At 37.2% G+C, this 12009-nt stretch overlaps 1 protein-coding gene across 2 annotated transcripts; it reads left to right on the top strand.

Moving 5' to 3' along the window:
• Window positions 1–6861: 6861 nt before the first annotated feature.
• On the top strand, window positions 6862–10347 carry LOC122094194 (cytochrome P450 724B1-like). 2 transcript variants are annotated; one of them, XM_042664921.1, is made up of 10 exons: window positions 6862–6969; window positions 7006–7268; window positions 7372–7696; window positions 7775–7927; window positions 8018–8260; window positions 8419–8505; window positions 9048–9126; window positions 9263–9369; window positions 9838–9959; window positions 10053–10347. In XM_042664921.1, exons 2-10 carry the CDS (start codon window positions 7060–7062, stop codon window positions 10156–10158), a joined length of 1431 nt encoding a protein of 476 aa, XP_042520855.1. In that variant the 5' UTR covers window positions 6862–6969; window positions 7006–7059; the 3' UTR covers window positions 10159–10347. The 2 variants fall into 2 exon arrangements, with proteins under 2 accessions (XP_042520855.1, XP_042520854.1); XM_042664920.1 differs by having other exon boundaries at window positions 6918–7268.
• The last annotated feature ends 1662 nt before the right edge of the window (window positions 10348–12009 follow it).

Below are 12009 nucleotides of genomic sequence, written 5' to 3'. Positions count from 1 at the left end.
CCACAATATACCTTGATAAGGTGTTGCACCAGTGCATCAATGCTTATGCACATAACCAATCAAATCCCATGCGCAAGCATCTATTTCGTCCATGTCAGCGCAAAATCTCAGTAGCCTTTGGATAGGCATCAAGCCTACGTGGTCGGATCTAGACCATCCATTTCACTTTCCTTTACTCATTTTTATTACAATCAAGCCCCTGTCTTCATGTATTTCAGTGCTTAAAGACCCCCTCTAACTCAGACCTTCAAAATCTTAAAATTACACAAAGCCCTTCAAATTTCAAAAATAAATTCTGAAAAATCCACCCAACATCGAGAGCAACTGATGAATTTTCGGTTTAGATTTTCAAACCGGCTTCACGGAAACACTTATAACTTTTTCATACGATATCTGATTGAGATGAAATGAGTGAATTGGAACCGTGACTAGACGCTCTATGACTTTTCAGAGACTCGATCATCTGAATCAACCATTTAAAAAGACCAAAATGCCCCTAGACTTTTCTAACGACGCATCTTTCTCATACGAAATCGGAACGCGATAAAATCAGAACCGTTGGAAAGATTGAATTTTTATCGTATCGTTACATGGAGAACACTTCCTTTAAAAAATTAATCTTCAATGCCGAAACTACCCTTGACTGCCACAAATGCCGTAACTTCTTCATATGGTATCGAAATACGATAAAATCAGATGCACTAGACTAGATAAATTATAATCTATATTTTTCATGAAGAAATGATCTTCCAAAAGTATCAGTTTCACTGCCAAAAATTCTCCCGAGCATAAATAGGTTAATTTTATCAATTTTGACCCAAAAACCCGCACCACATACTAAGCATGTATCAAACCATTCCATGCATACCAGCGGATGTGTTATCTTTTTGGTGACACTGGACATTGCTATGTCATCATTTTCATCCATGTCACCCAAACTGGCCACGTCATCATCGCCACGTGGCCAGATTGCCAACAAGGACAACCATAAAACAACAGGATATTCCATTGTGGTAAAAATCGGTGCCATCAATATCACTACATTGTGATAATCAAGTGGCTATACATCTAGCCAAGAACCGGATATATAATGATAAAAATAGGCATATACACCTAAGACACAATCTTGTGAGACAGTACATAAATGAAGGAATGATAGCTATCGATTATGTGAAGTCATAAAGTAACCAAGCTGACATGTTCACAAAGCCTATGTCAAGAACTTGTGTAGTGTATCTACAGGATTGGGGTTTATACCTAATTCTTAGGTTATGTGATAGACACCTTACCTATGTGAAGAGGATAAATGTCTGAATTAGGTTCAAGGGGTACAAACGAAATCATGGGTGACCAGCTTAGTACAACTGCTTATTTAAGTATTCAATCAAAGATGTAGATGGTGATAGTAGTACCACCACAAGAAGAAAGGTTGAGCGGTAAAGTTCTTAATTAGTCCAATCCTAGGAAATGTGGGGGTGTGTTAATTGTGGTGCACATCAGGGACTAACCTAAGTGAATGTAGGGGGTTTGATCATCGCCGATGAGAACTTATAGACAAGTTCTCTAAACATTCATGAGTCCAAGATAAGGGACATGGCCGGTTCAAAAGTCCAAAGTGATTATATGATGGGTAGCTCAAAAAGTTGACTTATGGGATGTGGTTGATGGGTCGGTCAACTACACCAATAAGGAAAGGTTCAAGGAGTCTGACTCTACCCGTACTCTGTAGCGCGACTCATTAGACCAAGTGTAGGTTCAAGTCTGAAAGACACCTACAACGATGCATCATATAGTGTCTAATACAGTTACAACACATGTGTCCTTCATGTCATTTGAAATTTGTGGGAGATTGTTAGAATTTATATTTATTTTATTATAATTAAATTTCAAAATGAGGTTTTTCTTTTATGTGTTTTATGACTTGTAATGGTGTGGGACCCTTAGGGTCAAGGTAGTGGAAAATGGTCAATAACACCCTATGGGAGCCCTAAAGTCCATTCATGACTATTACTATGAGTGGAGAGGTGGGCAAAGAGAATTGATTTGGAGTAATTTCATTTATAAAATTAATTCTGTATTCATGCCATAGGTTGTTGCCAAATGTAGGTAAATGGTCAATGTCATTATATAGGTGCCCTAAAGTCCATTCATGGTCACTACCATGAGTGGGGAGGTGGGTTAAGAAATTGATTGGGATTAATTCAATTATTGAATTAATTCCCAATTCATGTCCATATGACATTATTCTCCAATTAACTTACCATTAGTTGGAGGTTACACTTGGGGAATCCAAGAGGGTGCAAGGGTTGGTTTTGGGTCTATGTAAACCTAACCAAATACTTTACAGCGATATACATTCACACATTGACACTCCATCTATTTCTACTCTTTGCAATCATATAAGTCTTTCTCTTTCTTCTATTTTCTCTAAGTCTTGTGTAAAGTTAGAGAGGGCTGCTGTGCTATAGCTTTTTGCTCCTTGAAGGGATTAGAAGAACTGCCTCATCTTCTAGTGGGATGTTGTTTTATCTTGGAAGTAGAGGTGTAGAAAAACTCTTGGAAGTAGAGGGCATCAATTACCGTAAAGGCAACACTACAAGTGTGACTCAACCTCAATTCTGTTCGAAGCTTCTTCAGTTGCTGTGGTGGTGATTCAACATCTATTTCAAGCTTTTCCTCATCTCATTTCAGCCAAGGATCAATACTATAACATCATAGTAGTTTCTATTGCAAAGGCTTTATATTGCAATTTGTTGTATTTTTGTAAGAAATTGTAATACAATTACCCAACAAATACATATGCGTCATGAATTAAATAAGAAAATGCAAATCATGGCAGCAATATAGTCTAACTACCTAGTCTCTCCTTGGATTTATTCATACTCCTATTTATGGGTTATTTCTCAGAATATAATTCAAAATTTATTATTGGAAATCCATTTGGATCATTGTTCCTCTGTTCTCTCCATTTCTCTTTCCATGTGAGTTATTTGAACAAGTTCATCTTCATTCCAGTTCTCATGAATGCAAGACTGTATAAAGCTTGTGTAATTCAAAGGTGATCGGAGAAAATATGTGATTCTGACCTGAGAATCTCACAACCATTGGGTCTACACAAGATCAGGTAAATAGAAGGAAAAAAGAAGGCATAAGAGATCATCCCCATATTAGATACAGGGGAAGAGAACTCAGATATTTTAACCCATATCTACTTAATGTGTTAAGTTTTTGGTTTAAACAATATAACATAAGTATCTGAAGAACTGTTATCACTTTATGCTTCTAAGGTTTTGAGTTGAACCATCCCACAAACCCTTTCCCATGAGGCTCCCACCGTTGCAAGGTCATGGGAGGATTGTAATGTATGCACCTTTACCTCCGTTTTGCGAAGATTACACCAACTGTTAGAACAACCTTTGGGTTCGGAACCGAAACCCTAGTTGAGGAAACAACACAGAGACACAAGAGTACGATTCTAATGAAATTATGGAGGATCGATTTATACCTTGCACCTAGTATACTGAAGATAATCGATGCAGTTCTTTACAATTTACTTCTCTTGGTTGTGGATCTTCTACAGTCCTCAGACCTCTCTCACTTTAGTGGTAAAGTGGGGAAGAGTGAATAATGGTTATAGAGACCCAAAACCCAGTATTTATAATACTGTTCTGCACCCAAAATCGTAAACCACAATGGATTGAGCTAGCATATCCTTAAACTTGAAAGTGGACCGAAGTGGTTTATGCAACTTGACTCTCAACCATTCAATCAATCCGAATAATTAATTAAACCCATAAATTTAACACCAATGTCCACCCTCTCGTGGCCAAGGTTGTATCTAGATGAAAACAGCATTTATTATTAAAAAAATTATATTGATCAAGTACTATGGATATATATATCAATCATGGCCGATCCAATACCAATTCATAAAAACCGTGATGATATGGCATATATGCAACTATTATTTTAAAGAATGTTATACTCAGTATAGCTTGAATCCAAAGAGAAAACGATAATACTCTCCAGTGGCGTGGGTGTCTTCCTACTCCTAGAGCTTCTTGAATTGGTGCTCGTGCGAGATTGTCTGTAAACAAGAGGAGGGATACAGAGCTACAGGGAAAGGTCCCACTAGTTTTTGACTATTATTGTATCGTTTTCCAGTTTATGAAATGGACTGGGCAATGGGCATAGAGCGGTCCAAACACTACTTCCCACTTTAGTCCACCACGTACATGAAAGAACAAGGGACTCTTTTGGCATTTGCCTTTACTGCGTACTGTGTTCTGTGCACTGCGCACGGAGCCACGGATCAAGCGAAGGAAGAAGACGCCATTGATTGGTTTTTTAATGGTTGGAGGGTCAAACTAGTTAAAAAAAGACAAGAGCGTCTGTCCAAATTCTAAACTGGCCTCCTCGTGTCATCTCGAACGACGAGATGAGTCCCCCAAGAAAAGTGACAGAGAGAGAGAGAATGTTTGTGTAGTACGTCACCACACACGGGGTCTCAAGTCTTCAAATCTTACATTTACAAAATCTATGCTCACAAGTGTACTTTGGAGTTGGAGGGTCTGATTCGGCTTCAATTTCTCATGTGTGTATGGGAGAGGGTTTCTGAAAGAATCGTGGCCCTTGCACAAATGCGGAGTCAATGGAAATGCTTAATGGATTCAATGGTCATTTCACTTTTTTCTATGTTTGGGTGTAGGAGTTACATTACCTTTTAGGTTTCTTTTCTACCTTATAGATATCTGGTTGTGTGACCTCTATACTAATGCAAGGGCTCAATGAGAGTGTGCCACTTAGATGAAATATATATTTCACATGGAATGGGATGGTAATTTTACGTACTAATGAATTTGAGCACCTTAGACAAGTGAACAAGTAGTGTTTTTTTTTTTTCATATAAAAACAGAGAGAAAAAAGAACACTATTTTCTTTTTCTTTCGTCATTAAATATTTAGTATTTCTTCTCTCTCCTCATCATTCATTTTGCTTTCGATTATTTGCTTGACATGTAAGATGTCCATATAAGCGGGCAATGTGTACATTCCTCTTTAATAAAAAAGGAGAAAAGTGAATGCTATTTGGTCATGTGGCCCCTATGTCTAAACATAGAGGGTAGCCAAATGATGCCCCTACCTTTGTGAAACCCAAAAATGTGTCCCCCGTCATTGGCCCCAATTCTAGCCCAAGGGTTAGGCGACCAAGGAGCTCCATTCCCACCAAAGAGAGATGTTTCTTTGAACAAGCAGAATACTTTATACCAGTTTTAATCATTATTTCAAACTGGTTTTTTTCCCCTTCTGTTATTTTGGTTGGGTTTTTGGCTTCAATTGGTTCAAACGGTCTGTTTGGCAGCTTGGTTAATCCAAGTTTTGAGTCTCTTCCAGGTAGTATTAATATATATTTTTTATTGGTATTCTCTTCCAGTAGTATTAATCATTATATAAGTTGCTGGACATGCAAGAGCTTAAAATGAGCATGCAAGCAACCCATATGGATTAAAACCTAGGAGAGCATTATAAGTTTGTTCTCTTCTCAGGACAAATATAGGCATTATTACTTGTACTTCTACCCAAATAAAGATTTCCCCAACGTAACCTGAGCAGATTTTATAAATTAACACAACTCTGCAAGTCTTCGAAAATCAGTGGAGATTGAAAAAAAAAACACACAACTAAATTAAAGTGTTAGCAAGCTTTCTCGGTTTCCCCCCTAAAAGGAAACAAAAAAATGCATTAGCTTGGGGATTGTCTTTTGGCGCCCACGAGGTATAAAGATACAATAATTTGAGAAACCCAAGAAATATATTTTCTCTGACTCTCATCAGTCAATCTCCTTGTGGTGGAATTAAAGAACATTCAAATTAATTAACACCTCCAACCCACCATATATAATCCATAGTTTTTGGTTTTTAATTGGGTTACACAGCTTTGGCTATGGATCTGCAATTTTGCCACAGTAAAGGCCAGAAATAATTCAGAGAACAAAACATGTACCTTCAATTTTATTGTTCTTCTGTTATTTTTATGATTTTTTCCTCCTGTTTCATAGTTCTCATGCTCCATGAATGATATTTAGAGAGTTCCCACCACTTGAAAATAGTTCCTGTTTCTAATGAGTTTGTCTGTCTCTCTACAATTGAATACATGTCCTTACTTTGTTGAAACAACCATGATTTCCATGAACAAACCAAACCCCCCCCACCCCCACCCCCCAAAAAAAAAAAAAAAAAGGAAACCTATGAAAAGAGAAGCTCTCTTTCCTACTTCATTATCCCAGCAGCCTAAGATATGTCTTCATGTAATCCCCTCACTGGCCGACATATCATTAATCCATAGTAAATCTTGTTGAATTGCCTTTAGAGAGAGAGAGAGAGATTTTTAGCTGAGAAAGGTAGCAACAAATCCCTTGTTTTCTCTCATGAGACTGTGGATCAGTGGAGGGTCCCTTGAGTGTGACTGGTTTTACTGAATTAGTATTAAGTTCTCATACACCAGGGTTGAGAATTTGAAGTTTGAACTTGTAAATATATATTAAATGGAAAAACAAAATTATTTTCTTAAAATCAATAAAGAAATGGCAGAGGAAAAGTGCAAAGCAAAGGTGAATGCTTTGCTACGTAGAAAATCATGATTTTAGCCTAAGCTAAACATGACATGCAGTGATAAAAAATGGATTCAGATCTCTTAATTTCCTCTTTTTTTTTTCCCCTCTATTTTTTTCTCTCTCCTCTTCTTCTCCTTCAAAGTTTAAAGTTCACATTTACCGCTTAAGCAGGGATACAGACCTAGGCTAGGCTTAATATTTCATTTCTTAGCTAGGTCTTCTGATAAAGTTTACTTCACCCACTTTAATGATCTGCAAAAAGCCTGTTTGCTTTCCTCCTTGTGTATATAAATAGAATACAACCTAGCTAGCTCTTGCACCACTTCTCACCCCTCTCCTACATACAATACCAAGCAAATTGCAGACGACTTTCAGACTTATTTCAATCTTTCTATTTGACTCCAAGACTCAAAACAGAACTAAGAGTATAGAATAGTTATACCATCCATGGTTGGAGATCTTAGTTCTGTGGTTTTGGTTGGTTTAGTCGTGTTCCTTCTTTGTGTCATCTTGAACCATTTCTTGCCCTTGTTGCTCAAGTTTGGTGTCACTCCAAGGGGAACTTTTGGCTGGCCTTTACTGGGTGAAACCCTCAGCTTCTTGAATCCCCACTCTTCAAATTCTATAGGCACCTTTCTTCAAGAACATTGTTCTAGGTAATGAATATATATATATATATATATATTTAATTATTTGGTTTCCCATTAATTTCCATGCATGCAATTGCATCTCTATTGTTAATCTTATTTGGATTTCCAGGTATGGGAAGGTGTTCAAATCCCATCTGTTCTGTTCTCCGACCATTGTCTCTTGTGATCAGGAACTCAACTACTTTATCCTTCAGAATGAGGATAAGCTGTTCCAATGCAGTTACCCTAAGCCCATCCATGGAGTTCTTGGAAAATCTTCCATGCTTGTGGTGGTGGGTGATACCCACAAGAAGCTAAGGAGTGTGGCTCTTACACTTGTCAGCACAACAAAATCTAAGCCTGAGTATCTTAATGACATAGAGAGAACTGCACTCCAGATCTTGAGTTCATGGAGAGGGAAGCAACAAGTCACTTTCTGTGATGAAGCAAGAAAGGTAAGTGAAAGAAGAAAATCCATGGTTTGCAATTCTCATTTCTTCTCTTCTTTAATCTTATCTGTGCTTCATTTCCAGTTCACATTCAATGTGATCATAAAGCAAGTCCTTGGATTGACACCAGATGAGCCACAAACTACAAAAATACTACAAGATTTCCTCACTTTCATGAGAGGATTGATCTCTTTTCCACTTTATATTCCTGGGACCCCATATGCAAGAGCTGTTCAGGTACGCACATGCCACGCTCATCTTTTAAAGATTTGTCTCTTGGGTTCTGTGAGAGAACACTCATGGTCAACTTTTGGTCTCTCTTTACAGGCTAGAACCAGAATATCCTCTACAGTCAAGGCAATTATTGAGGAAAGAAGAAGTAATGTTGGAAATTCTAAGAGAAAGGGTGATTTCCTTGAGATACTATTATCAGTTGACAACCTTTATGAGGATGAGAAAGTGAGTTTTGTTCTGGATTCCTTACTGGGTGGCTATGAAACTACTTCTCTGTTGATGGCCATGGCAGTCCAGTTTTTGAGTCAATCACCAGCTGCACTTCAACAGTTGAAGGTAATTACCCTTTTCTAGTCTTTTCATTTACCTTTGTGGGTATCAGATGGTGGAAGTCATGGAATAATAGTTCAAATATTTTTAATTTTTGTGTATACTAAAAACAAGTATATACATTTTTAATATATAATAATAATAAAGTCTTATTATTTCCTCAGTTGGAACATTGGAGCATTAGAAGCAGCAAAGAGAAAGATGAATATTTGAACTGGGAAGACTATAAGAAGATGGAATTTACTCAAAATGTAAGCACCCATCTTTGAAACCATACATCTTTCTGGGTTGGGTTTTTTGCCAGCGCCTCATCCTCCGTCCACTAAGAGCATAAATGGTATAGTATATCTTCTCTCTTCTATCCCATCATGCACAAAACCTTTCGCCTATCTTTTAAGGGAAAAGGTTCTTGAGCTGTGAGGGTACAGTCGTACGCTAGTATCCTTCATGTCTATCTCTCTCCTCACACACAAGATGATCTTGCAGCCCTCTAATATACAATACCATTTTGTTGCACCTCATCAGTGCATTCCCCTATGCTGCTTGCTTAGAGAGCCCTTTCCCATCGTATAATATATCATCTTTCTCTTTTTCCTTGTTACACTTGGACGTGGTTCCTTCATGATGCCAATGATGATAAAAACAATGATATCATCCACATAGATTCCATATGGTCAAAGTGAAGAGACAGAACTACTAAAAAGCCTTGTAAGAGGGAAACAATACTCTGGCTTCCCTTGATGAGCACCAACTTTTTGAGTTCTTATAACCTTTTTTTTCTTCAAACCATTAGGTCATTAGTGAAGCTCTAAGATGTGGGAATATAGTCAAATTTGTGCACCGAAAGGCACTCAAGGATGTCAGATTCAAAGGTGATTTTCCTTCCACCTTTTGAGTAGTCTCATATATTATATAAATTAATACATATATGCATTGTATATGATTGGCAATGCATGCTTAGTATGTATAATATTAATTTGTTGAATTCTTTTATTTTTGATATTTCAGATTATTTAATTCCATCTGGTTGGAAGGTCCTACCAGTATTTAGTGCAGTACATCTAGATCCATCTCTCCATGGAAGTACCCTTGAGTTCCATCCCTGGAGATGGGAGGTAATTACCATTACTCTTATGAAAAATCAATGTATTTTTAGATCTTTTGATAGTCTCCTGATTTCAAAAAATAAAAGTTCACGCTAAGTTATAGTACCTAAGAGGATTATTTTGTGTGTAAAAGTTTTCCTTCACCCCTGGAGAAGGACGAATCCCCTCACCACTGGTTATATGACCTTGTGATTGGACTCTAGGTTTATCATAAACCTCAACGTTCTATTGTACATGGTTGAAAACATCTGCCTAGTCCGATCAAACAGGACCGATGGTAATGTTGTGGATTCCTCTTCATCATGGGTAAAGGAAAACTTTTTCCATCTTTTTTTCTTGCTTGGGATTAAGTTCACAAAAATTGCTTGCCATTGTGGATTCGTGGTATACTTTTTCTTTTCTAATCATATGTGAGAGATCTAGCCATGATATGTATTCCTTATCTTTAAGGCAAGCAACTCTTTTACAAAATTTCAGAAACAAAGCCAAACAAGCAAGAAATTCACTCCCTTTGGTGGAGGACCAAGGTTTTGCCCTGGTTCTGAGCTTGCCAAAGTGGAGACTGCATTCTTCCTCCACCACCTTGTACTAAATTTCAGGTAATTAAGAATCCTTTTATTCATCTATTTAATTTCTTCTTGTGATAGAATTATGAATAGAGTTAATGCATTTTGTGTTTTTGTACTTTGTAGATGGATAACTGAAGGTGTTGACCATCCCTTGGCATATCCTTATGTTGAATTTCAAAGAGGTTTACCATTGAGTGTGGAGCCAATTTTACCTGAATCACCATTTTGAACAAGTGTGAGAGTATAGTTTTGTATTGAAGGACTCTTATTCTCTGGACTTTAAAGAGAGGCACTAGAGCATCTGGAGATGGTTCTAAATGTAACTTAGTCAAGGAAATAAATTAAGCCCATGTCATTAGAGATGTATCTGAGAACTTTGCTTCATACAAAATCATAGTCAAGTGAGTCCTTTTCTTTATGCAGTGAGTAAGAGACCATATCTTATATAAGAAAAAAAAAAAAGATTAATATAGAACATGGGTAGTGTCATTGGCGTACCAAACCAAACAAGACAATACAAGGTGTAATCAGTGCACGAGGTTCTTGCCACTCTATTACCCCCCACTTTGCAAAGAGGTTGTTTCATCATCTGAATATTCGAACACTAGGTTGCAATGGAGAAACTTTACCATTGCATTGAAACTGTCTCTTGAGACAAGATAATAGAAACTATAGAATCTTTTCACTTCACCTACATTGTTCACATGACATGTGTTAATGATGAATAAAAAAACAAAAAAATGTTAATAGTGAGACTCACATCCCATTAAGACACGAAACATAAAAAGTGTATATGAAATGATTAAATCTCTTCATGCACGCAAAGATTCACCTTCCTCAAGACAATAAGATGATAAGGAAAGAGTGAAACCAATGTATCCCCATGTGGTAGATAATTTAATCAATCCCAAATTTTCAAAGGTGTAGGTATTCTGTGCATGGTTGCATTTGTATTTGGTTTCATGGTTTTAATGGTTTCAAACTCGGTTTTGTTACTGGTTTGAGTTAATAGGTTCATAAATGTCCCTTAAACGATTTGGGTCTCGGATTTGTAACTCTATTAACTTGGGACGAGACGAGGCTGAATGGAAGAGGTATTAATTATATAGGTTCATAAACGGTTTATCAAACGGTTCAATTCGATTTTAAATAGGTATATTTGATTCACAGAAAATTTACTTTAACGGATTTTACACGATTTGAAACCATTGGTTCAATCAATTTCAAAACTAAATCGAATCATTTACCATATGGGGTCATTTTAAAAAATTTGAATTGAATCATTAAATGACTCGATACGATCTCAATAAACAATTTCGATTTGATTTTGAAGAGATATGCCAATATGGGGCCAAGTGGCATGGCAAGTAACATGCAAGTTACAAGATATGCTAACAAAAGAAAGAAAAGAAAAAAATAAAAATAAAGATACAGGTTATAACATTGGGAAAGGTTGCGCACGTTGCTAGCTTTTTTGGAGTTAGCGGTTCAACTGATAAGGTGGGTTAGAGTGATAGAGGCATGGGAAGCGTCCAGATCCTCTTCAACCATTGAAATGTCCAGTAAGGCACACGAAGGCTAGGGGTATATGCTCATATGTTGTAGAAACGCAACTCTAAAATGATGCAGGGGATAATGGAAAAACAAGAATAAACAATGTACGCAGATTTACGAGGTTCAACAAGATTGCATATGTCCTCGATGAGATGAGATCCTACTTCACTAATAATGGAGAATAGGGTTATTACACTCGTCCCTCACACCTCTCAGTATTGCTTGCATTTATGAGAAAGAAACTATCGCTACAAATATATAACGAAAAATTATAATATGAAAAAGTACAAAACTACCCTCAAATAGAAAATTTGAGCGGGGGGTTGCACCCCCCTACACCCCTGCTATGGGATCCGGCTCATCTTCAATGACTGACGCTCCAATGAGTGTCCAACGAGCTTGCGAATGATCATTTATTTTCTGTTCTAACATTCCTCTTCCTTTGCCGGCAGCGACCAAATCAGATGAAGGTGCATAAAAGAGAACAAAATCCTCTTCTCTCCTTGAATGATTGCAGAGGCGATGA

The sequence above is a fragment of the Macadamia integrifolia genome, chromosome 11 (assembly GCF_013358625.1).
Source record: "Macadamia integrifolia cultivar HAES 741 chromosome 11, SCU_Mint_v3, whole genome shotgun sequence".
In the NCBI taxonomy this organism is placed as follows: domain Eukaryota; kingdom Viridiplantae; phylum Streptophyta; class Magnoliopsida; order Proteales; family Proteaceae; genus Macadamia; species Macadamia integrifolia.
This window is presented reverse-complemented; position numbering and strand designations above follow the sequence as displayed.